The sequence below is a fragment of the Melopsittacus undulatus genome, chromosome 6, assembly GCF_012275295.1.
Source record: "Melopsittacus undulatus isolate bMelUnd1 chromosome 6, bMelUnd1.mat.Z, whole genome shotgun sequence".
Classification (NCBI taxonomy): Eukaryota; Metazoa; Chordata; class Aves; order Psittaciformes; family Psittaculidae; genus Melopsittacus; species Melopsittacus undulatus.
This window is the reverse complement of record NC_047532.1, coordinates 83,017,419-83,043,028: the sequence shown is the minus strand read 5'-3', so window position 1 is coordinate 83,043,028 and position 25,610 is coordinate 83,017,419. Positions and strand designations below refer to the sequence as shown.

Below are 25,610 nucleotides of genomic sequence, written 5' to 3'. Positions count from 1 at the left end.
ACTCCTCTGGAGACCCCTGTGTGTGCTTGAAGTAGATGACCTCTGTCTTTGATTGGCATCCACCCAAGCTTGAAACAATTAGAACTATAAAAAAGTTTAATTTCCTGAATCAAAATAGGTAATTCACCAAATTCCCAGATAATAAAAGGATGCAAATCAGTGTCTGATGACTCCTACATAGCATGACTTGAAGTTCACCATTCGCAGTTCCACCACCTAAGTTCCACTTAGGGACTTGAGTTCTGTCTGCATGGCTGTTCACAGGAAATGAAAAGCTGTTTGCTTTTATGATTTCCCACTGTGCAGTCTTTGGTTATTCCGTGTGGCTTCTCTGTTGAGGCTGCTAAATGAGTTGGTATTACCTGAACGAAAGCATTCAAAGTGTGGTTAATGCTGCTAGACTCCATATTTAAAAACATCTTTTGAAATCAAGGTGAGTATCAGTAAATATTCTCCTGTGGTCTGTGGCTCAATAGCCAATGCAGTGACTTAATTGGCATTCTTGAGCAGTGCTTGGATCTCTGCCAGTCAATGACCCATTGCTGCAGTCTGCACAGGCAAATTACCCCTTCGGTCCAGCCCTTCAGGCTGATGTTTTTTTGCCCAAATAATGGCTGCAGGCTCCTATTCTCAGCTGGCACAATCCCCAGCATGACTATAAACATCCCTAAGAGGATCATAATATGATATATTGGACAGATTCTGATACGCCTCACAGCAATATACCGCCAAACAATTCTGCTGAAGTCAGTGACTTTGGCAATGGCATAGCTGAAAGAAGAAACTGGTCCCTCCACTGTTGCTTTCTCAAGTAGTGAAGCATTTGCAGGCTGTTAGTAAGTCTGTGTCTCTTCGGATGATGTGAGTTTTTGTGAACCTGTTGTCAGACATTCAAACCCGGTTTTGATCTGTTTTTAAACAGTTGCGTTGTCTCTTCCTCCTGCAGGGTTTTCCATTCTTCAGGCGATCATGGAAGCAGCAGTACAAAACAACTGGCAAGTGACAGCCAGATCTGTAGGAAGCATAAAAGATGTTCAAGAGTTCAGAAGAATTATAGAGGAGATGGACAGACGGCAAGAAAAAAGATACTTAATTGACTGTGAAGTCGACAGAATCAACACCATTTTGGAACAGGTATATGCCTTTTAGAAACTGTGATCTCTCTGTGACAGATACTGTTAATGTTCCCAGAACTGTCTGTTTCTAAAGATTAATTAAATGTCCATTGATACATGAGTCCCAACAACTGGTTGGTTACCTAGTGAAATTAAAATGCCTCAGTGATGCTCATGGTTGATGGCAGCACTTACATGTAGCCTACCAGGAAATGCCTCTGTGATATTTCTTCCCAAATGTTAATAATGAATTATTTTTAAGTAGGTTAAGAACCTAAAACCTCATCTGCCAGAATAACATTGCTGACATCAGGGCTACTTGTCGGAATTGCAAGACAGGTGCAGTTTGTTAAGTGGAACATAAAACAAGAAATAAAAAGCCATTGAAGTAGTTTTGAATCATCTTAGAGAGTTCCCAAATGGAAATATTTGCAATGAAAAATTCAGGTGGTAGTCCAAATGACTCATTAGCACTTTTTGGTACATAGAGCCCTTCCCCCTGCACAGCTATTGATAGGCTTAAATTGTGGATGATAGAATCTAAATACTTTTAGTGGGGAAGATGTAAGTTTGGGTGACTGTTTTGCTATTACATGACCTTCAAAGTGTTTGCTTTGCCCCAGAGGAATGGCCATAATCTTTGGTATGACTTAAGTTTCTACAGGGAAAGTCAGTAATGGTGGACCCCATGTTGACAGCTGAACAATTAACTGGTTTTCAGCTTTTCCTTCCATTTCCTCTGTTATCGTCTCATAAAGTAGGTAAAAAACCTCTCACAAATATGTGTGGTACTTAAATCCAGCCAGCCAGTTTGCTCCAGGGAATGGCAAGTTGTCTTCTCTCTAGCCAACTGTGTTTGCTGATAGCATACCATTGAGAGGCAAGGTAACTCTGGATTTGCATATTTCAAATCTAGCAGTTTATTGCAATTTTACTGCAGTTTAGAAAGTCAAATGAGTGTTTTGTGTGGAGTCTAGAAAATCTGCTCAGCTTAGAGGCGGTAGCATCTGAGCATCTTAACAGCGTGCTGCCTGCACAACTGCAGGTGTCTTTGAAGAGCTTTTCCACAGTGAGTAAAGGGAAGCCAAGACACTCTACCTGTTATGGCAGAGTACTGACAGAGAGACTCTATCCCACAGAGGGTTGGCATAGGCTGCCTCAGCCCAGCTGCCTTTCCTTTTCTTTCTCTTTTTTGCCTTCCTCAGGAGCATATCTTCAAATGCTCAACCCTCTCATCACCTTCTGGGAGTGATGCCTACATCCAGAGAGGGGGGTTTATTGTAGGGATGAGTGGCCCCTGCCATTTTATTGTCTCAGGGACAACAGCAGCATTTGCCAGTGATTCTGTATTGCAGAAGCTTGAATAGGACTTATTCAAGAACAAAAGTCATAGCAGAAATAAACAGACTGTAAACCACTAAACAGTCTACACACGTGCTGAGTTTGCTATCAGACTTTTGGGCTCTTGGCCAGGCTGTTCAGCAAGCTTGTCAGTTCTTTACTCCAGAAACTGCGTATTGTGGCTTTGTGTTAGTGCTTGGATTAAATACGAGTGACCTCTTCTCCTGTGTCAGGCTGGCCAGTATGTGCAATTCTCTTCCTTTGATGCGTTTTTCAACCAGTTCAAGTCAGGGTGTACCTCTCTCCCAAAAGTGTTGGCTTGTCTAAAGATAGTTACACATCTAAGGATCTTTTTCAGAGCCTCCAGATCCCGCTGGAATATTCTGTACCTCCCTCCAGCGACATGCAGATATGCAAGTCAGTGACCTTGAGTATTCCATATGCCTTTAGCATCTGGCACATCTGTATGTCCCTGTGTTTGCAGGATCTGAAGCCTGTCATATGAAGTATTTTTCTTCTCAGGGCTGGCTGATACCCAGGAAGGGTTCTCTCCCAGCTGTCTCCCCCAGTATGTAGCTGTAAGGAAGGGGAGAGGGGACACCTCAGCTCCTACTCTGTGTGGGTTGCCTGTTTTGTGCCAGGTTTCAGTTGGCAGCACATCTGGTTTCATTTCACTTCCAGAGAATCTTGTGATGGGCCCTACATTGTGTCCTAGAGGTGGATACCCTGCCCAAATTACTTCTGGCCCTGTCTCTTCAGCGGCAGAGTATGGGGAAGCAGAGAGATTAATATCCATTCTGTAAGTTACCATCTGTTTATTCATTTGCCCTATAGTTCTATAACCACTGAGCATGTGGATCCATATCCCTCTTTGCGCAACAAAACTATAGCCAATTTAATCATCTAGTGGCCTTTCAAGCATACAGATAGCAACACTTATGTCATGCAAAATTCATAAGTTCCCCACACTTCTTTTCCCTTGATGCTAAAATATTCCAGTATTTCTTCACAGATAGATATAAGATTTTGTTCTTATAAACAGAACATTTTCTTCTGAGAGCTAACAGTAGGCTTTAGCTTGTTCAACCATGTATTTAGAGACATCTTCTTGATTTAAGAAATACGTTTTTCGTATTCCCAAGATAACAAGTTGTATTTCAGACTAGAGTGGCTTTATGTCCATTTAGAAGGAAATCTCCTGAGGCAAAATAAGGAGGAAGAAACTCCATTCAGGATCAAAATGGTGAAACTTAACAAAAGACCTGTTTTTTTCCAGTCTGTATGTTTTTTGCTGAAAGGACAGTATCTCCAAGCATAGTCATAAAGGTTAGGCTCCAAGGCAATATCTGTTTTGAGCAGAGGCATCTCACAAAGCAAAAGCAATATTGCAGTAGAGAATGCAGTCCCCAAAGTTTTACAGTGACAAACTGTCAAAGACTTCAGGTAAAGCATCCATAGGATTAAGAAGGGTAATCTGATTGTTTGAACTCTGTCCAGTGTGAGCACTGACTATGACTTGACCCTTGAGTCTGAAATGTTGAGATTAGGAAGATGGTCTATAGGTTTTCGGTGCAGCTACAGCTACTTCCTTCTGCAGAACTGTTCAGATCTCAGAGGAGTGAGGTCACAGCACAACAGCTTTCACATTTGGAGTGTCATAAGAATAAATGCAAAGCTGCAGTATTCAGTTGACCAGTAGTCATTAAAAGCAACAAGAAGGAAAAATGTAAGTGAAAAAAACAACCCTGCTTTCCTGTAAGCTTCCTGGTTTATGTGTTCCATTATGAACAGTGTGGTGTGGGTTTGCCTGTGTTCTCTGTAGCAATTAAAAATATAACAACTGCCTATAAACACAGTGGGACACTTGAAGGAGGAGCAGAGCTTATGGGTAGCTTCAGCTTCTGCTTTGCTTATGAACACCAGTGATGCCATGTCCTCTGAAGGTACTGCCCTGCATAGAGCACAGCCTCCAGGGCAGTGTGCCCTTACTGTGTTTTCCATTGCCATATCACACTCTGCTTTTATCCTTTGTGTGGAGCTGTGCAAAGCAGAAGCCCAAAGAGAGTATCGGGTATGTAAATGTTGTGTAATGTCCCTCAGAAACTGGTACAGTTCATTTGTACGTTTCCAATGAACTAGAAACTTAAAATTTAGGACATTTCTTCATTAGGTGCCCATGAGTATTATTGAAACCAGGATCTAAAGCAGAATGAAAGGTCACTTGTTCCCTTCACATCCAGAGAGTTTCAGCAGTTCACAGGTCTGTATAGGCGTGTGGGGAAGAAAGGGGAATTGCTTAGGTCAGTCACCCTCAGGACCATAGCTAGCGGAAGGTAAGTAAGAAATAGGCATATGTCAAAAGTGACAGCTGTTACCTGCCTTAAAGGGTCTGCTCCTATCAGCTGTAAAGCTAATAAAGAGCTGGAGATGGATTGCTAAAGCAGAGAGAAGTAACATCTTGGGTTGTTCTGCCCCATATATAGCACATTTCACACATACCTGAGGAGCGAGTTTCTAGCTTGTAAATAGTAATGTCTCTCCAAAGCCTTCATGCAGACTTCTTAAAGCAAGGCAGGTTCCAAATGGCAGGAATTTAACAGAGTAATAGTAATCCTGCAGAATGACTGAGGTAATGGCACACAAAGCTCGGAAGTGTTCAGAAGACATTACAGCACAGTTTTAAATGTATCTGATCTGCAATAATAATAATTAATACAAAATGTCTCACCATAAGTGTGCAAGCTGGTGTATGTAGAAGGCTGCAACTCTGGTTTCATGTGCTAGAGATGTATGAATCTGAAACCACCGTCAGAGGTTTTATCCTTCTGTGATAGTAGTAATTACTCATTTTATGTTCTGTGGTAATTCCTGAGCTGTAATGCACACACCAATGCACACACATGCATCTGCTTTTAGTATTTTTCATGGGTTTACCACAACATTTGTAGTACGCTTTTTATGCAGTTACAGGCGTATTTATATGGCAACCTCTGCATTGCCATTAAATGCAAGAAGAACCAAAATCTTTTCTCTAAACTGCTGCAAGTATAAAGTCGACTGTTATCCTGGAGACAATATTTAAATTGATGCTACTGTGCTTACAGAGAGGTTGTATTTGTGTTGAACTTCAGTTAATGGGTAGCTGCAAAAGCACAATTTGCTGTGGAGTTGGCCCTTCTTTGCATCTTTTCAGTGCACAGAAGTTGTGTGTCTTTGCCCTTAGAAAGCCCTGTGAGGGTCACACTCATTATTTACCCTGTGTCCACATCGTATGAGCTGCTTCTGCAGCTGGCACTAATTGTCCTTGCTGACAGTGCCAGGACAAAAGTTGAGCCTGAGGGCCACCATTTGCGATAGCCTCTCGCTCCCGCATTTGATGTGCTTTGGAAGCAAATGTATACACTGATGCTTCTCGTGCCATACCTGGATCGTGGGACAGGATTTGGTCCCTCATTAGCTGTACTGGTGTTTTTCAATGACAGCATTCAAAAGTCTTTTAAAGGTACAGAGTATTGAGGGAAAGGGAGAGCTGGCTAGAATTTGCTCAATGTGTGATCTCTTGAGGCTTTTGTCCCACTGTATTTGTCTGTTTCCCCATCCCTATCAGCTCTGGGAATCTTTGTCATCTCTTCTAAGCCTGTGGCTGATTTTAAACTCACTCACACACACACATCTCTTCCAGGTTTTAAAACTCAGTGTTGTATAGAAGTTGCTTTGTTACAGTCCTAGCAGTTAATGTGGCTCTTTCTTCTCTGTATAAAGGATAAACCCTTTCATCCTAGCAGACATTACCTTAATTTCTGCATCTGTCTCTCAAATAGTTTAATGCTTGAAACTCTGCTTCTAACCAAAGGCTTTCCTTAATTAGTTTCCAAGGCAACCATCTTGGCAACAATTCAGATGAACCAACTGCAGGGAGAGGAAGGAAACACACTATCAAAATGAATAGTAATAGCACAATACCACTGTGCAAACAGGCGTTGTACATCACCAGAGACAGCGTGATAGTTCTGCTATCTCATAAGTTCATTTACAAGGGAAGAATTCCTAACTCAGTAAAAGAAAAGCCACACAAGAGCGTATGTCTTTTTTCACAGCTGACTAAACCAGGATTAATGCCTTTGGTGTGATACGAATCACAGGTCTGGGGAAGGAAGAGAACCACTGGTGCATTTCAGGGCCCTCATACACCAAGGTGTTCCCAAGTGCATTTCATTGCACTGCAGTTCAAATAGCAAGGTTTTTGGAGTGGGGACCACCCCACTGGGCTTTTCTAGCCCAGATGTGGCAGGGCAGTAGTAAGACAGCAACTGACACCTACAGCCTTGCAGGGAGAAGTACCTAAATATGAGGTCCCTAGATGCAATCCAGAGGTACAGTGCATTTGTTCTGGCTGCAGATGGTTTTGGAGCAGGCCATAATATGGCAAAATACCACCCCAGGCCAAATCACACATTTATACATTATGCCAATCTCTTATCCCACCTTCATAGAATTGTAGAATCATAGAAGGATTTAGGTTGTAAGGGACCTTCAAGATCATCTTGTTCCAACCCTCCTGCCTTCATTCCATTGCAATTCTGCTGGCCTCTGTAGAGCAGATTAAAGGTACCAGGGACAGTTTGGGCTAAATTTATAAAGAATTAGGTCCTATAAGTTATCAACTAAACCTCAACACAAACTCCTCCCACAGTGTTGAACCAGTAAGATGGAAACCAGCATAACAGTTTTAGAGGAAGTTAATGCTCCCAGGCTTAAAAAAAGCCCGTGTTACTAAAGTAATTTGTGTCATACCATGGATGTGCATGTGTAGGTATAACAGTGTATGAAGCTCAATCTTCCAAAACGTGTAGTGAATAGAATTATTGACAATATGCATAGATCCTTACAAATACCCTGAGTATCTTCTATCCTGGGAGAACGCATGTAAAGAATCAGAAAAGAAAAATATTGCTGTAACTTTATTACCTCATATGAGTAAAATGGCCTCCCCTGCTGCATAGACTAAGTCTAGTAAAAATAAATTAGCTCTTTGTAATCTTTTTCAGTTCATGGTTTATGCACCAAGTTATACAGGGAATATTGCAGAGTGCTGTTTATACTGAAGCAGAATAAACCTTTCAAACTCCTTCAAAGCATTGAAAACAGCAAATTGAATGCAATTTTAGGCACAGTAAAATTCCATTTATAATAAAAAATATAAGAAAAAGTAACCTCAATTTTTCTAGTGGAGGTTAACATTGATTTATTTTTTTCCCTTAATTTCATAGAGCACTTAAAGAGGAAAGGAAACGCTCAAAAGGGGAAAAAAGAAAAAGAATGGCTCCTATTCAGTATTTTTTGGTCTGCTTGAAGGCAGTGCTTTGCAGTACAAAACCCCTTCCAAAAGAGTCTCATGTGAGCATTGGGACTGAATTACTGCGACACTTCTGGGTTATATCCAAATAATAGTTTGAAGTGATCCTGACATGCTGTAATGGTTTATATAAGCAGAATTCTGTTTCCAAGGACTCTTGGTCAATTCCAGGGAATAATAGTGGGATTTTACTCTAACCTGCTAATAGGAGATATGGAGAAAATGGAAAATGTATGTATTTTTAAAATGAAAACTGTGTGCCTCAGTTTACCTGATTTCTTCCTCTCTTCCCCCACTGGATATGCATGCTTTTATATTTTGAGCAGCTAAGACTGAAGGAGTTTCATTTACCCTATGAGATACAAGAAGAAATTAGCATGTTTTATGTTTGTCTGTGATTCCAAGAGTGTACTCTTAGGCATGTACAACATACAGTTTCATGGGATTGAAAACCAAAAGGGACAGTTAAATATCATCTCCTGTGTCACAGGGATTAGGCAAATGATGCAAAGGTCACTAAAGAACTGCTTGTCAGTGATGTGGATATAACTTCAAGCTGCATGACAGTGCTGAAACATATGTGCTAGCTGCAGAAGGTTTGGAAAACCAAGAATAAATGTAAGATTACTATTATTAATAGTTTTTGTGAAAGTGACTTTAAGTGTTGTGAAACTTAGCAAAGGATGCTAGTCTGGAAGTTGGTTCTGATAGTGCTGATTTTGCTGTACCTGATGTAGACTAGTAGGTCTACAATGATAGCATCCACAGCTTCCAAGAAGCAAGGAGGCAGCATAAGTAAAGAGAGCCTATGTGAAACTGGAAATGAGGATGTTACTGTGATGGGACCATGTTACATGGGATAGGAGCTGGATGCATTGTAGATTGAAGGAAATCTAACAATGAATGTTGCTAGGGAAAGGAAATCAACTCTTAACAAGGTGCAAGTCTCTGAGCTAAGACTTGACTAAGAAATATCAATGTCTTTTGAAAAGGTGGTTGCATGTCAGTGAAAAAACATGTGATGGTTACTGAGAAGCTTACCCACCTGAGCAGTTAACATAAATTCCTGTTCTCTTGGGCTCTCTAGAGTATCAGAGCAGAGATAGCAATGACACCTATTTGCTCTCGGGTTAGCAATACCTCATGTCTCTGCTCAAAGGTGGTGAATTGAGGCTTATGTAGCAGAAGATGTATTTCCAGAAGACCTTGACTAATGAACAAGAGTGGACCTTGATGGGATCAGATGCAAAATAGACAAATGCTATGTCAGAAGCCACTGGAAGACAGAATACAGCGAAGATCTTTCTCTGTGTACCTTTTCTATGAGCTAATACAAATTTCAGTTTCCCTGCACTCTTTGGAGGATCCATGTGGAGAAACTGAAGTTGCAAAGTCCCAAATTACCAAATCAGTTATCTTCAAATAAGTTATTCAAGCTTTGATAGCAACAATGCATCAAAATGCTTCAGACCCAAGTAATTTTTAACACCGTACCAACAATTTGTGTCAAATCAGAGAACATAACCCAAATCCCTTGATGTCGTGGTGGCTTTCTGGTAGTGTCTGACCTGAAAAGTGTTATAGTCAAGAAAGAGGGAGGAAGACAGAACACTGAACCAGTAGATTTAGAAGATTAAATTAGTGAAATCACCGCTACATAGTAACACATTTAATGAAGTCATTTACTTCCTGTAAATACAGCTGCAAAAATTCCTCCATAACACCACTGGATTGTTATTTTATTAATCTCACTCAGGAAGCTGAAGTATTCTCTAGTTAAAAGTATCTACAACACGTTTCTTCAAGGAAGCTCTATGGGAACAGGTATCTTCTCTTGAGAATATCTTGGCAAAATACAGGGCAAAGTCTTGGCAATGTTGAGTATCCCTTTCATATGCTACAAAGAATTTGCTGTGATTGTAAATCCCCCCCCAAAACTGATTGTGTTTTTAGTGAAATAGCCTCAAGTGATTAAGGGTAGCATGAGATTTGATTGATTTTCACATGAAGGTCTTTGTATTGAAGGACATGACTTGTGAAGAGAGGTGCAGTCCTGAGTCATATAACTCTGTTCTCATCTGTCTAAACAAAGAAGAGATTTTGATATAAAGTTTATTTAGTGAACTGTGTTTGGCTTAAAGAGTAAATAATTGTGATTATAAATGTCAGTTAAAAGGGATCATCAAGCTCTTCATCTCAGTGTTCTCTAGGGTCTGATGTCTTGCAGCAGAATATGTCCTTTAACAATAACCGTGCCAACAGATCAGGTAATCTGACAATATTGCTAAATCACAGCAAGGGAAAAGAATTTAGGGAAATAGTTTCAGGGCACAGAAAAACTTTGTCATCGCTCTGAAGGAAATGAGGAGGAAGTGTCATGCCCTCAGAACCTAAGTTGCAGCTTGTAATTTTTGTTTTAAGTAATTTCTAAAGTAACCTTTCATGCACACATTAAATGTGTATTCCACTTCACAGGCTTCAATCTGCAAATGTCACATTAGTTATGGGAAAAGAAAGTTTAAGCATATGGAGGGAGAATGAAGTACAATGCAGCTTTCAGACATTGCGTTTGATTACCCTCCAAGGACTTACCTGCGTAACCATCATCTATCTGGAGATGGCCTAAAAGTAAAATTTCACTACTGATATGACTGTCATAAAGGAGAAAGGCAAAGGAGAGAAGGGTACAAAAAGGGGACAGAGAGGAAAGAACTTTAATAATATGCTCCAGAGGCATCTCAGGTCCCTGCTTCCACCATGTGTTTGTCTCCTTCAAGGAGACTCCTGTTCTCTGAGAGATTATCTCCCATGAGAGATACATTGAGGAAAAGTCAAATGAATGATCTTGATACTGTGCTGTAGAGGAAAGTAGGATTTTAGTTATGAGGTGTAGTCATAAATATATATATATATATATATATATATATATATATATTTAAGGTGATGTGGAAGTAAAATTCTTTGGTAATGCAAAAAGTACAAAATGCAGCAGTTGAAACTGTATGTATGGATCTCTGACATTCCCTAAAGGACATGAGACCTCTGAAATGGTGGATGAATTAATGTCAACTATGTATGCAGTTATTTTTACCAACGAATAGTACGTGTGTGGAATCTTCATCTTAGTATTTAATACATTCTTCATTTAATATTTAACTCAAATGTAATATACTACTCATCCTTCATATAAATGAAATCATTGTTTACTGCATATTTTACAGCATCACAACCTCTGGTGACCAGATTCCCATCCCATTAATACTAAGTGAAGAAATAAATAGCCTTCCCTGGGTTTGCACTGCAATTACATCCATCCTTTGTATGAGGAAAGCTGCTTCTGCTGAATGGGGAAATGGCTTTATTTCCATGGAATTAAAGGCAGGAAAAGTGTCACATATTTGTCTTTTGCCACCATAAGATTGCAGTTCCTTTGGAAACACCTATGTTGGTGCTGGTGTTGTTGGTGTGATAGAAAGAGATAAAATCACAACACCAAAAAAGCTACATTTTATACATTTCACTGAGGAAAGATCCAGCTTTGTCTTGTGTTTATAATCCTCAAAGGGAGCTCTCTTTCTGGAGGAGCCTGTGTCTGAGTTGGAAAACAGGGGAGTGGGCTCTGCAGACTCACTGTGAAATGGATCTGCTATAGTTCCAAGGTATCTTACTTCTACTGTGGCATCTGGTTAGATGAGGAAAATGCTATTCACATTTCATGAGAGCTTTTATTTATTGTTCTTCCTCTATTTATCCTCCCTATCTGGAACATTTACATGACAAGGGGTGACCTGTGCGAAGTAAACCTAGTGAGGAATGATTATGTATGGCTGTCAAAATGCCATTACACCTTTGCTCACATGGTAACACTGTGGAAGGTAACTGCATTGCCGTTGACAGCGCACTGACCCCCGAGAACTGAAGTGTGGTGGCTGCAAGCCCCATGGGCAGCTCCCCCATTGCAGGAATAGGAAGGAGGCCAGGGAGAGGGTGCTGCTTTCCAACTGAAGAGCTGCTTCAGTTTCTCCTTCTCTTGAGTGGTAGAAACAGAGCTGAGTTGTAGTGCATTGCAGATGCCACTCAAGATGAGTTAGACATCATTGCTGACATGCTGCCAACAACTTTTTGGGCCTTGACTTTTGGTTTTCCTGACCTGGTAGGATTGTCACCCTAATACTCTGCTCCTCTGCCTTCCTAAGTGTGCCCTGAAGACCATATTAGCTGGTAACACTGGTCCGATAGCATGTTGCATCACAGGGCACAACTTTTCAATCATTCAACCCAATATAAGGTTGGAACTGCTCAGATCTGAGATAAGCTTTAAGTAACTCCGACCTTAGAACAGAAAGGATATCAATAGGGGTAGAATCTATGAAACAGCTGACCTGATACCCAGGAGAGAAGACAGTGTGCTCCACAACAGTTCGGGTTTGCCAGACAGTTGCTGTCCTTGATGTGCATCCACACTGACAACTGATCCTGACAATGCTGTTGAAATTTCTTTAGACCTGAGTCCAGTTGTCTGTTTTACTTGTTTGCTCCTGGAAGAAAAAAATCATGCCATCAATTCTGGCATTCACACACTTATGACACTGAAGGTGACAGTGTCATAACTGTATTTGTATAGAAAGTCATAAAGACACTGCTCAGAAATGTACACATATACTTAGAATAGTTATAGAATCATAGAATAATTAGGGTTGGAAAGGGCCTTAAGATCATCCAGTTCCAATCCCCCTGCCATGGGTGGGCACCATATCATCCAAGGCTTCATCCAACCTGGCCTTGAACACTGCCAGGGATGGAGCATTCACAACCTCCCTGGGCAACCCATTCCAGCACCTCACCACCCTTACAGTAAAGAATTTCTTCCTTATATCCAATCTAAACCTCTGCTGTTTAAGTTTCAACCCGTTACCCCTTGTCCTATCACTACAGTCCCTAATGAACAGTTCCTCCCCAGCATCCCTGTAGGTCCCCTTCAGATACTGGAAGGCTTCTATGAGGTCTCCACGCAGCCTTCTCTTCTCCAGGCTGAACAGCCCCAACTTTCTCAGCCTGTCTTCATATGGGAGGTGCTCCAGTCCCTGATCATCCTTGTGGCCTCCTCTGGACTTGTTCCAACAGTTCCATGTCCTTTTTATGTTGAGGACACCAGAACTGCACACAATGCTCCAAGTGAGGTCTCACGAGAGCAGAGTAGAGTGGCAGGATCACCTCCTTCGACCTACTGGTCACACTTCTTTTGATGCAGTCAAGAATACGATTGGCTTTCTGGGCTGCTTCTGTCACCAAGCACCTTGTTGTTTTTCATGTGCCTTAGCATGCCTTCCAGGAGAATCTGCTCCCAGATTTTGCCAGGCACAGAGGTGAGACTGACTGGTCTGTAATTCCCTGGGTCATCCACTTGCCTCTTCTTGAAAATGGGGGTTATATTTCCCTTTTTCCAGTCATCAGGAACTTCACCTGTCTGCCATGATGTTTCAAATATGATGGCCAGTGGCTACTTAAAAATCAGTAGAAATTCTTGAAGTTAATGTGGGCTTTTTCCAAAAGTGGAACCCAAATTAATGCATTAATAACCTCAACAAATACAACAAAATCCTTTTTTACTCTGAGCTTACAGGAAATCTTTTTTTCTTGCTGTCTTTTTAAAACATAGGCAAGAAGAGTTCTAGAGTTAAACTGCCTTATTGTTCCCAGGTATGGTTGAAATGGAAAGACACATTATAGCAGGTCAGATCTTTGCCTGTCATTTCATTTCAGTGGCATACTTCTGCCCCTTGTCAGGTATGTAAAGCATGGTAAAAATCTTTAGCCCTTCCTTGTGGCAATAATGTCTGTCAGCATCAGTATTTTATGTTATGGAAACGTCTAATGGACTTTCATGACCTCTTTTTCCTTCTTTCTTCATTTGTAAATAAAGGATGATAAATAACTGATTAAACAGACCAGATGGCAATGGATTCAAATGAAGGGAAGATAAGCTTTACAAGTATTAAATGGACATGGTAGTTTTCTTTTCACTGCTGCCACAATCATGACAGCTACTTCCCTGGGTGAAAGTGCAAGCATATCCACTTAGCTTGTGTTTTCCAATGACTCTTTAAAATCAAAGCCCACACAGGCAGTAAGGTGGATTTAAAACTGACTGAACTGCTGGGCTTAGAGGGTTGTGATCAGCAGCACAAAGGCCAGCTGGAGGCTAGTTACTATTTGGAGTACCCTAAGGGTGCTGGGCTAATACTGTTTAACCTCTCTATTAATGATCTGAAGGCTGTGGGATGAAGTGCACTCCCAGCAAGTTTGCAGATACCAAATTAGGAGGAGCATTTCATACACCAGGTGCTTGTGCTGCAATACTTTTGCAGGTTGGTGAAGTGGACAGAGAGGAACCTCATGAAGTTCAACAAAGGGAAATGCAAAGCCCTGTACTTTAGAATAACCAGTGCAGAGTGGATAGGGGCTTCCTGGCTGTAAAGCAGCTCTGCAGAACAGGACCTTGGGGTCCTGGCATACAAACTGAGCACAAGCCAGCACTGCACTCTCACAAGAAGGCCAACAGCATCCTGGGCTACATAGATTAATGTAGTCAGCAGGTCAATAGAGGTGGTTCTTCCCCTCTACTCAGCACTGGTGCGGCTGCATCTGAAGCGCTGCATAAAGTTCTGGGCTCACTGATGTAGGAAAGACATAGGCATCCTGGAGCAAGTCCAGTGAAGGGCCCCCATGACAATTAAAGGACTGGAGCATCTGCCATACAAGGAAAGGCTGAGAGAACTTGGGTTGTATAGCCTGGAATAGAGGAAGCTTATGGGGGATATCAGTAATGTCTGCATATATCTGATGGGAAGGAATGAAAAAGACGGAGCTAGACTTCTCTCAGAGAGTCTCACTGAGTGTCAGTCTCAGTGTTGGCCAGTGACAAGAAGAGGTGAGAGCACAAACTGAAATGCAAGAAATCCTGTTTACACGTAAGGACCATTTTTGCTGTGTGTGGTCAGACACTGAAACAGGCTCCCCAGAGAACTTGTGGAATCTCTTTCATTGGGGATATTCAAAACCTGGGTGGACATGGTCCTGAGCAGCCTGCTTCAGCTGTCCATGCTTTGAGCTGGGGAACTGGAATAGACAATCTCTAGAGACCCCTGCCAACCTCCCCTGTTCTGTGATTTTCTCCATCCATGAAAGAAAAATGCCCTTTTATGAGTTAGAGACAAACCATTGAGGTTTTTAAGGCAAAATATAACTGCTCTGTCACACCTGACAAACTTGCACTGTTTTTCCATCGCTTGATTTCTTTTGAGCCCACAGAGACTTGTCTTTCATTAACCCATTCTTTCCTTGCCTCTGCTGTGTTGCTACTGTTCACCTACGTGCTCTGTTCTTACCAATCTAGTTCCTTATCAAGTCCTTGGAAGAACATTCCAGTAAAATCCTCAGGTCTGTCTCCATTGCTACCATTTAAAACAGCTTCCTTGCCTTGACTTTCGTTTAAGAGGTCACCAGTCTCCTTGTAATGTGCCCTTCACCCTTTACTCCAACATTGTATTTATATGGCAAAACAAACCCAGATCCATGTAGTTGCTACTTGCTGTAGTCATAATTTGAATAGGGAATAAGTCAAAAGATAACAGAGTAATGGTGAGGTTAGTATTGTTTTGCTTCCTCTTCACTGTCCTGCTTAGGTGTTATGTAGCCTTTGAACTACAGTGTGAGAGAATCATCATTATTGCTTTAGAAATCTCACAATGCTCTATGCCAATTTAATATTAGCCAGTTAATCTCTCTAATGCTATCTTTGGAAACCGTGAGAAAAATGTAAAAGCTAAGGCAAAAAATTGTAGCTGCCTATTTATTATCATGATGACTGATGCAGTGGAAACCAAGATGTCTTTATGCTCTCATTTGAAAAATAACTTCCTCAGGCAAATGAAACACTAAAATTGGCAATGCTGACTTAATCTCTCAAATCTGGCGTATAGGCCTGAACTTCCAGTAAGCCTGGTGCTAGCCAGCAGATTTTACTTCTATTTTAAAACCAGATACATTGTAATTATGTGTTCCCTAGATTTTCTCTTAATTAATTGGAAATATCGGAAGAGTTAATTAAAAATACAAAACTTATTTGATTCTATATCAAACCTGACATTATGATCTTTTTATCTACAAGACAAGAATTATGTAGGATCAGAAGTCTGAATTATTCATGATAGTTTCCAGCCATTTTTTCCCTCCTCCTTTATTCAGTGTAAAATCTTATAAGCTTTTCTTTCAGTCAAGGTGAAAGCAATATTAAGTCTTGGAAAAGAAATGTACCAAAGACATGTAGCTCTGTGAAATCCTTGTCCTGTAATCCTGGCTTTCTATTCACCATCACTATTCAATATCCCACTTTCTGTATAAGCTTCATGATATATCAGCAGTTGATGAGATTTATTTGTTATACTCCTGTTTTTCTTCTTCATAAAAAAGCTTTATCCATCCCTTCACTTCTCTAGGAGTAGCACTGATGTCTGTGATTGTGTCTGCTGGGCTCATTAATTCAGCAGCTCCATTCAGGATATTGGACAGTTGGTAGAGGGTGGACAGTGAGGGAGGAGGAAAGCTGTACTTGTTAGAATTTAGGACAGCGTGTGTAGTGAATTTTAAGAATGTTAAGATCCAGTTAAATCCTTATGAACTAACGTGGTTGATTTTGTGAGTAGAAACACTGGCAGGTCACTTCTGAAAGAGACTTTATGAATTAAAGCTTGACCATAGTACATTGGACCTCTGTAAGGGGCTAAAAGGAATTATTTCTGGTCATTCTGGAGACATGACAACAGATGACATGGAAGTTGAGTCTGATCTGTACTAATGAGTCCTGCACTTCCTGTTTGCAGTATTGCTCCTGATGGCTGTAGCAGCTCCATTTATGTTTTTCTTACAGGCTCTGACTTCATCTGTCATGGTATTCTTCGTCTTAAACAAACACATTTCTAAAGAGAAATGCAAAAACTTTCTTCTTTGCTATTCAGGTTAAAAGGACGAAGAGTATTGTTTTTAAATTCTTTGTCTCTAACCTTTTAAAAGTAAATCACTGCCTTTAAGGTGAAATTAGAATGCATAGAGAATTCAATATGCAAATAGCATGTGCACCAGATGATCTGAAGGAAGCCTGCACGTTTCCATAGAAAACAAATGTGAGTGTAGGAAAGCAGATGCTTTCTACCAACAGAGTGTACATACAGTTCTCAAGAGGACCTGAACAGCAATTTCTTTTCAGACTGCTGGAAGTATGCAAATTTCTGCAGAATTAAATGTGAATTTAAAAGAAATAGCATCTGTTAAGGACAAGACAACCTAAAGAGGCAGTTGGGAACTAAATAATATAATCAAGATCTTCAACAGGCTCAGCAGTATATATAAAGTCAATGACTCAAGTGTCACCTGTTTTTAGCAAAGACATAAGTGGTCATGTTGAAAAGATGTCTTTTCGAGTATGGCATTTGGAGTGTTTATCTGTGACTGTGAAGAAGGACATTAGTATGGTGGGGGGGGGGGTGTTCAGATGATTCTCCATCAAAAAGCATCATCTGTTCAATTGAGCTGCTCATAGGATATAGTCAGTGATGCACTTGTATCACCAGCATTATGTTTGCTATTTTTGACTGCTAGTTTAGCCCAGTAAGTCTAAGTAGGTTTGATTCTGTCCTGACATATGCGTAATCACCACAATTATTAATTCAAATTCTTACTGCTGGACATCTTTTGAGCTGATGGCTGTGGGACTGGATGGATGTTACTGAAATGATGATGATGTTACTGATGGATGTTACTGTTGTCTGAAGGCAAGGGAATAGTGCTAGATGCAGTAGCATAATTTTGCACAAGGGGTATTGCTGGTGAGCCAACAGTCAGCTGCATAAGCATAGGAAGTGAGTTCTTTTCCTGCTTTCTGATAAAGCATACCATTACTGGAGTGGGGACGAAAACACAGGATGGCACAATTCAGGTTTGCCAAGTGGTTCTGCCTCCACTCTTCCCTGTTCGCCTCACAGAATCCAGCTGCTCAGTTCATCCTGCTGCTTTGTTGTGTCTTAAAGATTCCATTTTATCACTTCATTTTTACGGAAGTGCCCAAATGAGGTCAGGGAGGGCAGGAGATGTTGATTTGGTAGAATGTGCAACAACACACTTAGTAAAAATGTTGATGAAACCTGTAAGGTCAGATGTGTCTGTTCAGATGTTTTGGAAGCACCAAATGTTCAGGCTTTTTGAAAGCTGTCAAAAGGCAATAAAGGTCACTGGTTATAATATTAGGAATTTAACTTCAGGCATTCATGTATGACAAGGCCTGACCAGGGTTCTCATGGCAGGAAACCCTCTCTATGACCTGGAATCTACTGAGCCCCACTGTACTGGTGCACTTTCATAAACACAGTGAGTGTCTGGGCTGTCACCCGGCTCTCCTCTCATACACTGCACAAAGAGCAAAGTAAACAGGAGTTTAGTGAGTGGGTAGGTGTAGTGTTATAGAACCATAGAATCATAGAATAGTTAGGGTTGGAAAGGACCTTAAGATCATCTAGTTCCAACCCCCCTGCCATGGGCAGGGACACCTCACACTAAACCATATCACCCAAGGCTTCATCCAACCTGGCCTTGAGCACTACCAGGGATGGAGCATTCACAATTTACCTTATTTCAGAGCAGAAATACTTGAACTGATAACTAAAAGTAACCTAGTCAGCATGGGAGACACTGCTATTGCAAGGGTGAGTTTGCCAGGTAAGGTCATCTCCACAAGCAGAGTCTTCTCAGCATTGTGGGTTATTCTTCTTTATACTCTGCCCATTGTGTCTGTAAAGCCACAGATCCATTACTCTTGTGCAGCCCATGGATTGGGCATAGAGGATTAGCAAAATATTCATTCTCTGGCTGGTTTTTACTACTTAAGAATCTGCTTCTTACAACTGAATAATTTGTAACTTTTTTCTTCACACAGGTTGTAATCCTCGGCAAACATTCTAGAGGCTATCACTACATGTTAGCTAACCTGGTAAGAACTTCTCTTCATTACAAGCATTGCTAAATTTTAAAGGGTAACATATTCTGTTCAGGTGGTGGAGACTTTAATCAGTGAATGAGGAAATGCATGGATGAGTTCTTGGTTTTTGAGAAATTACTTCAGTAAATACTAGAACTGGTAGTTTATAGTAATTTGTACCCAATTATGGCCTTTCTTTTGTTTAAGAATCTCATATCATCTACTAATTTTAAAATAATAATTTAATTATATGTTTTCCACTGATTTTTATCCTCATAACCAACACTTGATAAATCAAATCATCTAAGTAACGTATTTGACATTTAAGCACTCCACAAAAAATAACTGTAGCATATTTGTGTATAAAATAAGTGATTAAAAGCTGCAAATTAGAACAGTTCCATCAAGTAAACCAGACAGGTTGGTTAGCTGTTGTTTTGTGTTTCAAAGTGTAGGGTTGTGCCTGTGCATGTGTTGACCTATCAGCACAAGACAGTACATTTTTGTCTGTATTAGAGCTTCTTCTGGATTCTGGAATTGACTTTTAGAGATGTTTATGATGTCTTTGAAACTCCATCTGCTAGAGTTCCTTAGAAAAGGTGTTGTATTGAAATTGATCCTGCAGCGAGTCTTGGGTTCTGTGTGAGTGGAAAATGTTCCTCCAAAATTCCCACTTTCAAGTTAGCAATCCCATTTGCTAGCAGATTCCCTGTATCCATGTTTTGGTGTGATTAAAGCAGAAAAGATAATTTTTAAAATAGCCTTATTTATGTGACTTTGAGATGTATCATTTTGACTGTATGACTTTAAGATGTGTCATTTTGCATTATAAGAACCAGTCATGATCTTACTGATGAATGTATGCATAGAAATACAGGGGTTCTTATTCTAGGTTGCCTTTTAGCATGTGTAACCATTGACGTTCAGATAAACATGACTGCAATCAAGTCATACTAATCAAAAAGACACCAATTTACTGCTTCAGGTATAAATAACAACAGAGTGGGAGAGAATCATCCCGTTATATTTGCAAGTAAAATGCTAAGTAATGCTGTGATGGAGAGCTGCCTCACAAGAGGCGTGTGCTTTGCCTCCAGAGAACAGTATGGGTGTTGAGTGATATTCTGCTCCAAGCACTGAATCTTCATGTGCACTTTGCTGTATGAAAGGGATTGAGGTCTTGGACCAGTTTTCACCATGATGAAGAGTGGAAATAGTACATCAAGTTTCTCCACTTTCTTTCTTTCTGACCAGTGGATATTACATACAGCATTACCACCACACAACACAGCAGTTTTCTATTACAAAGATCCGAACAAGTTGACATTTTAAATTCTATTCTACTCCACTATCACACTTCCAATTATGATAATAATTGTCTCCTTGGTAGAATATTTTCAGCTAGCAAAAGGGAAATTAATGTTTCTTTTGTGCTACGCTTGTAGCAGGTAAAATTGAGCCTAGGAAAAGGGGATTGGGATGACAATAATTCTTGTTTTCTACATGTGTCCTCCCAGGGTTTCACAGACATTGTTCTGGAGAGAGTAATGCATGGAGGTGCCAATGTTACTGGGTTCCAGATTGTTAATAATGAAAACCCCATAGTTCAACAGTTTCTACAACGCTGGGTGAGGCTCGACGAAAGGGAATTCCCTGAAGCAAAAAACTCCCCATTAAAGGTATTTCTTTTACCCTGACAGTGATGATGATTATACAAGTTGCTTTTAACAATTATTTGATGTTTTTAACCCCAGATGTGTGCATGTGTATGGTACAGACACCTCATTAGAATATGTTGCAACACTCACTGTACTTCCAGAAGAGAGAAAGGGGCAGAGGCTGTTAGCTGGACATGAGTGCCCAGTGTGGTGGTATTTCCTCAGGGACAAAGGCTTGGTCTTGCAGATCCTGTTGTTGTGTAGTGGCTGTAAAAACTTATAACTTGAACTCCTTAAGTTAGTCCTGGGGGGTGGGAGCTAGCTAGGTTAGCTTCTGGATGCAAACTGTGGGTTACTAGCCCATTTTAATGCTGACAGAGAATTGGATTCACTGAGAAGCCACTGCCACCTCCTAGGCACTGATGACAGTTGCCCTCATAATCTAACCCCATATTTCTGTCCCTTACTTAAACACTGGGTATTTTATCTCAAACCAATAAAATTGTCCTGATTTTTTTGAATGAAAGTCGTAATTTCACAAAAACTGTTACAGTTTGGGTGAAGGCTGCTGTTATTGGGAGACCTGTTAATATCTCTCCCAGGTATTTTTCAGCCTAAGCATCTCAATAGTAGAGCGGGACACTATTCACTGTCAAATCCAGACATGAATCAAGGGTACTCTTCCAGTGATGGAAATCATTAAATCTTCTGGCACCACTGCATATTACTAATACTTCTATTACATTCCTTCTTCCTCTTTTGGTGAGGCCTGTTATTTTTCATCAATATGCATGGGTGAATAGAACCTGGGGCTGGTGGTGAATGAGAGGACCTTGAATTCTGTCACTCTTAGAAGTCCAGTTCTCCACATCATGTATACTAACAGCCTCATACTAACTGCATCAGGGAAGCCAAACCTATTGAGGAACCACGGCTGTGATGAGACAGTTCATGTCTTTTCTTCTTGATTTGGGAAGGGTTTTTGCAAATTGAGGAATAGTTTTGGAATTCAAAACTACACTGATAAACTGGAGTAATATCTTGATATTAGTGAGACAAGGTTTGGAGAAGCATCAAATACTAGCTAGGAAGGAAAAGTCTAGTCCAGCCTGATGCATCGTGGGGGGGATACCAGGGGTAGGTGGTAGCACTATGTTAGACTACAGACAGAATAGGACCTGGTTATGAGGTTCTGCTGCCAGAGGCTGATGCCATTCAGAGGCATACGTTTCCATTCCCTGAGAGCAAGTGATTTCTGTGGGGGATGAGCATTATCTTAATCCCATGCCGTCCCACAGCCTTGCTGGCATTTCAGAGGAAGCAGAGAAAGGCAAACAGAGGCCCACAATGCTTGGATTAGTGTATTGTTCCCTGTTGATTAGGACCTAAGCCTGCTTTCTAAAGCTTTCTAGCAGTGATGCAGAAGTGAAGATAAGTATCATACTGATCTTACAAGCTCTGAAATATATAAAGTTAACCTAGGAAGATTTTATTCCACTTAAAAGCAATTTACCTTGACAGAAAAATTATTTTCCACCCTTAAAAAACAATCTTAAGTATATGGTACAAACACAAAGATTACATGTTTCCATAAATGTACCACTCATTCCAGAAACGTGCACAGTATTTGTCCATCAGACAAAAAGCATATTTAAAAATTGATGTACAATATTTTTGATTAGGAAATAAAATTGCCTAGAGATTAAAGCCCTGATGTTTAATTTATTCCGTATTTTATCAGCCTTCCCCTTCTCTCTCTCTTTCTTCTCTTTGCATGCTCATGCATTTATAAGTAGGATTCAAATAAAGTACAAAATTAGATAGCTCTCTTGGCATGACTTGGAAGGGACTGCATTAAGGTTACTGACAATTGATGCAGCCTACTGAAAAAATTATCAGCGTGTAAGTTTTATGTAGTGCTAGATTGGACAGCTATTACAAGATTTCTCTAATACAAGAACAAATACCTTAAAATTATGGCCTGATTCTATATTGTGTGGAATCTGACATATAACCTTTGTTAACTTACTAAAAGAGGAGAGGATGATCATTGCAAAGCATCACAGAAAGAGGTAAAGATGGGCAGAATCAAAAGAGTGCCTGTGCTTAAGTACAGTCAGAGCAGGGTGATACAGTCAGAGCAGGATCCACACTCAGTAACTGCTGTCATTTAAAACTATGTAAGAATGTCTGCTGTTAAACCTTCTTCACAGTCCTACCTTTGCACTCTTTTTATCAGATGTGATTCTCTTCATCTGTGCATGCAGACACACCTCATTCTGCGCAGGTTTCCTAAGGCAAGAATTCACAATAAGATAATACACATTTTAAAGCAATACAGAACACCAATTGTACTATCCTGCTCTACAGGATAGCATTAACTTCTGCTAAATTTGATAAGTCTTACCCACAAAGAGAACAGCTGAACGTGCAGTTGAAACTTGGATTTCTGCCTTTCTAATTCACACAGTATCTTCTGGCACTAACTCCAGCATAAGGTTTATCAGGAGCCAGGAGCATTACGGTATCAAAGAGACAGCCAAGAGAAGGGCAGGCGCACCAGCACATGCAGATACCCCTTATATTCTCTTTTACTTCTCTGCATTCTCTTACAAACACTGTGGCAATACAGAAGGTTGGTTATAGGGAGTTTGAAATCTGGTTTTACACACTGAGCACATTCAGTTGCTCTTGGTATGTATGTGTTGAAATGGTATCCTGGTATGCTGTAATGCCAGTGAAAACCAAAGATGTCATATGCAGAGCCTGGTCCACTATAGGAGGGAAAAACTTTCAGCAAACACGTAAATGTGGAGAAAAACCCACCTCTATGTTGCTTCATAGGTGATAGTAAATTTATACCACTGGGAGGTGTCCTTAGACACATACAACAACCAATGGCTGAAGCTGACAGTAACATGAACAAGTAGTTAAGGGGTCTGTGGGGTTCAATTCAAAACTCTCTTGGCAGTCTTTCAAAAAGAATGCTCCAAACAAAAAACAATATGAGCTCTTCTTTGCTATTGGTAGCAGTATGGGCCAGCATGGAATTGCAGACCTTTGTAGTGACATCACTTAGATAAACTTGCTTCCAATTGAATTTAAACTTTATGCAACTATAAACTGGCTTTGTTGTTTTGCTGATTTATGCTATAGAAAATGAAAGTGGTTTTACTTTGTTAATTGAAATAGATGGAGTTGTTAAGCTACATAAAATACCTGTGGCAAGACAGAGAGCAAGAAAAAGAGTTTGCAAGCATGATTCCTTTAAGAGTATTTTAACAAAGAGAAGGACTAGGCCTGATAAACCTGGGCAATACTAAGATTGCAGCTTGTGACCATATTTTATTTGCATCAATTTTAGTATACATCTGCACTGACCCATGATGCAGTCCTAGTCATAGCAGAAGCTTTCCGTTATCTCCGAAGACAGCGTGTGGATGTCTCCAGGAGAGGTAGCGCTGGAGATTGCCTGGCTAACCCTGCAGTACCATGGAGCCAAGGAATTGACATAGAAAGAGCACTGAAAATGGTAAGAGCAAACACACTGGCTAATGAATGTATATATTCCACAACAGCAGCAATTCTGCTGGGACCAAACTGCATCCTTCTCCTTGTACTCACACAAACACCTGCAGTTCCTCAGGAAAAAGAAGACAGAAAGAAAAACTTAAGGACAAAGGATGTATAAAATACACTCAAAAGCAAGTTAGGTCTCAAATCTTTGTCCAAAATCACATCCCTCTGGCACCAGTGCAGCGTCGGCCTGACTATCCACACCAGGGCACCTACAGTGTGACTCCCCTGTAAAACCCAAGCTTCCTGTGACAGTGAGCATGAGCCATTTTGCAAACAAACATGTGTTAAGGGTTTCTTAAAGCCAGGCTGAGCCTGAAAATCTGACTAACAGAACTAGACTGGGAAGACAGACTTAGAGAGTTGGGGCTGTTCAGCCTGGAGAAGAGAAGTTCTGCGTGGAGACCTCATAGCAGCCTTCCAATATTTGAAGGGGGCCTACAGGGTTGTGCTGAGGGACCATTCATTAGGGACTGTAGTGATAGGACAAGGGGTAATGGGTTGAAACTTAAACAGCAGAGGTTTAGATTGGATATAAGGAAGAAATTCTTTCCTGTTAGGGTGGTGAGGTACTGGAATGGGTTGCCAAGGAGGGTTGTGAATGCTCCATCCCTGGCAGTGTTCAAGGCCAGGTTGGATGAAGCCTTGGGTGAGATGGTTTAGTGTGAGGTGTCCCTGCCCATGGCAGGGGGGTTGGAACCAGATGATCTTAAGGTCCTTTCCAATCCTAACTATTCTATGATTCTATATGTGTATTTGTGGACTTAAACACATGTATACAGTGTTGATAATTAGCTAGTGGAAAGTCAACTCAGATTGATTTAAAGCAGTGGAAAAAATGTTGGTCATAGCAATACTGCTGGCTTTCAGCACCAGGCTGAACCTTGACACAGTTTAGCCTCAAACCAGTTCTGTTTCCTGGCATAACTTTGCACTCAGCCTGATTACCTTCTGCATGACCTATTTTTATCCCTAACACTAGTTATTGCATGGGATCCTACCTCACTTATGTCTCTGATTTTGTTGGTTTTTAACTCTTCTTAGACTGCTGTGTGTGTTAAAGCAAGTGACAACAGGAAAAATTGGATAACATTTCTGTAGATATAAGAGATGGGAATATGTTCTGCTTCTGATCAGGCTCAAATAACTCTAAAAGAAACCTGTTAGGAAACATTATATTAATGCATGCACAGAACTGCAGTGAGTTATATCAGAATTAAGGCCATGTTAGGTATAAACAAATCCTAGGTCAGCCTTCAAACACTTAGCTCAATTACCGCTTCTTCTCAATTACCAAATTGCAAGGATTATATCAGAAGGCTATAATGAGTTATAGAAGGTTATAATCAGATCATATCACTCATAAGAGTGAGATGGTTCAGTCTCCCATTGCCAGAGCTCTTTTTATGCAGTTATGTCACTTCCTAACAAATGCCTTAACTACACATTCCCTAATGCTAATTAAATTCAACCTTCACAATAGTTAAAGAATTTGTACTGTCCATTTGAATTTAATTACAAGCAAAACATAGAAC

The 25,610-nt window shown here is 40.5% G+C and overlaps 1 protein-coding gene across 2 annotated transcripts in view; it reads left to right on the top strand.

Annotated features, from left to right (window-relative positions):
• The window catches only part of GRIA3 (glutamate ionotropic receptor AMPA type subunit 3), a 145,797-nt gene that overhangs the window by 62,942 nt on the left and 57,245 nt on the right, over positions 1-25,610 (top strand). For both annotated transcript variants that reach the window (XM_005148297.3, XM_005148296.3), the window contains exons 4-7: positions 947-1,134; positions 18,800-18,853; positions 20,359-20,520; positions 23,864-24,031. In XM_005148297.3, coding sequence (XP_005148354.1) covers positions 947-1,134; positions 18,800-18,853; positions 20,359-20,520; positions 23,864-24,031 — 572 coding nt within the window. The remainder of the gene's footprint in view (positions 1-946; positions 1,135-18,799; positions 18,854-20,358; positions 20,521-23,863; positions 24,032-25,610) is intronic.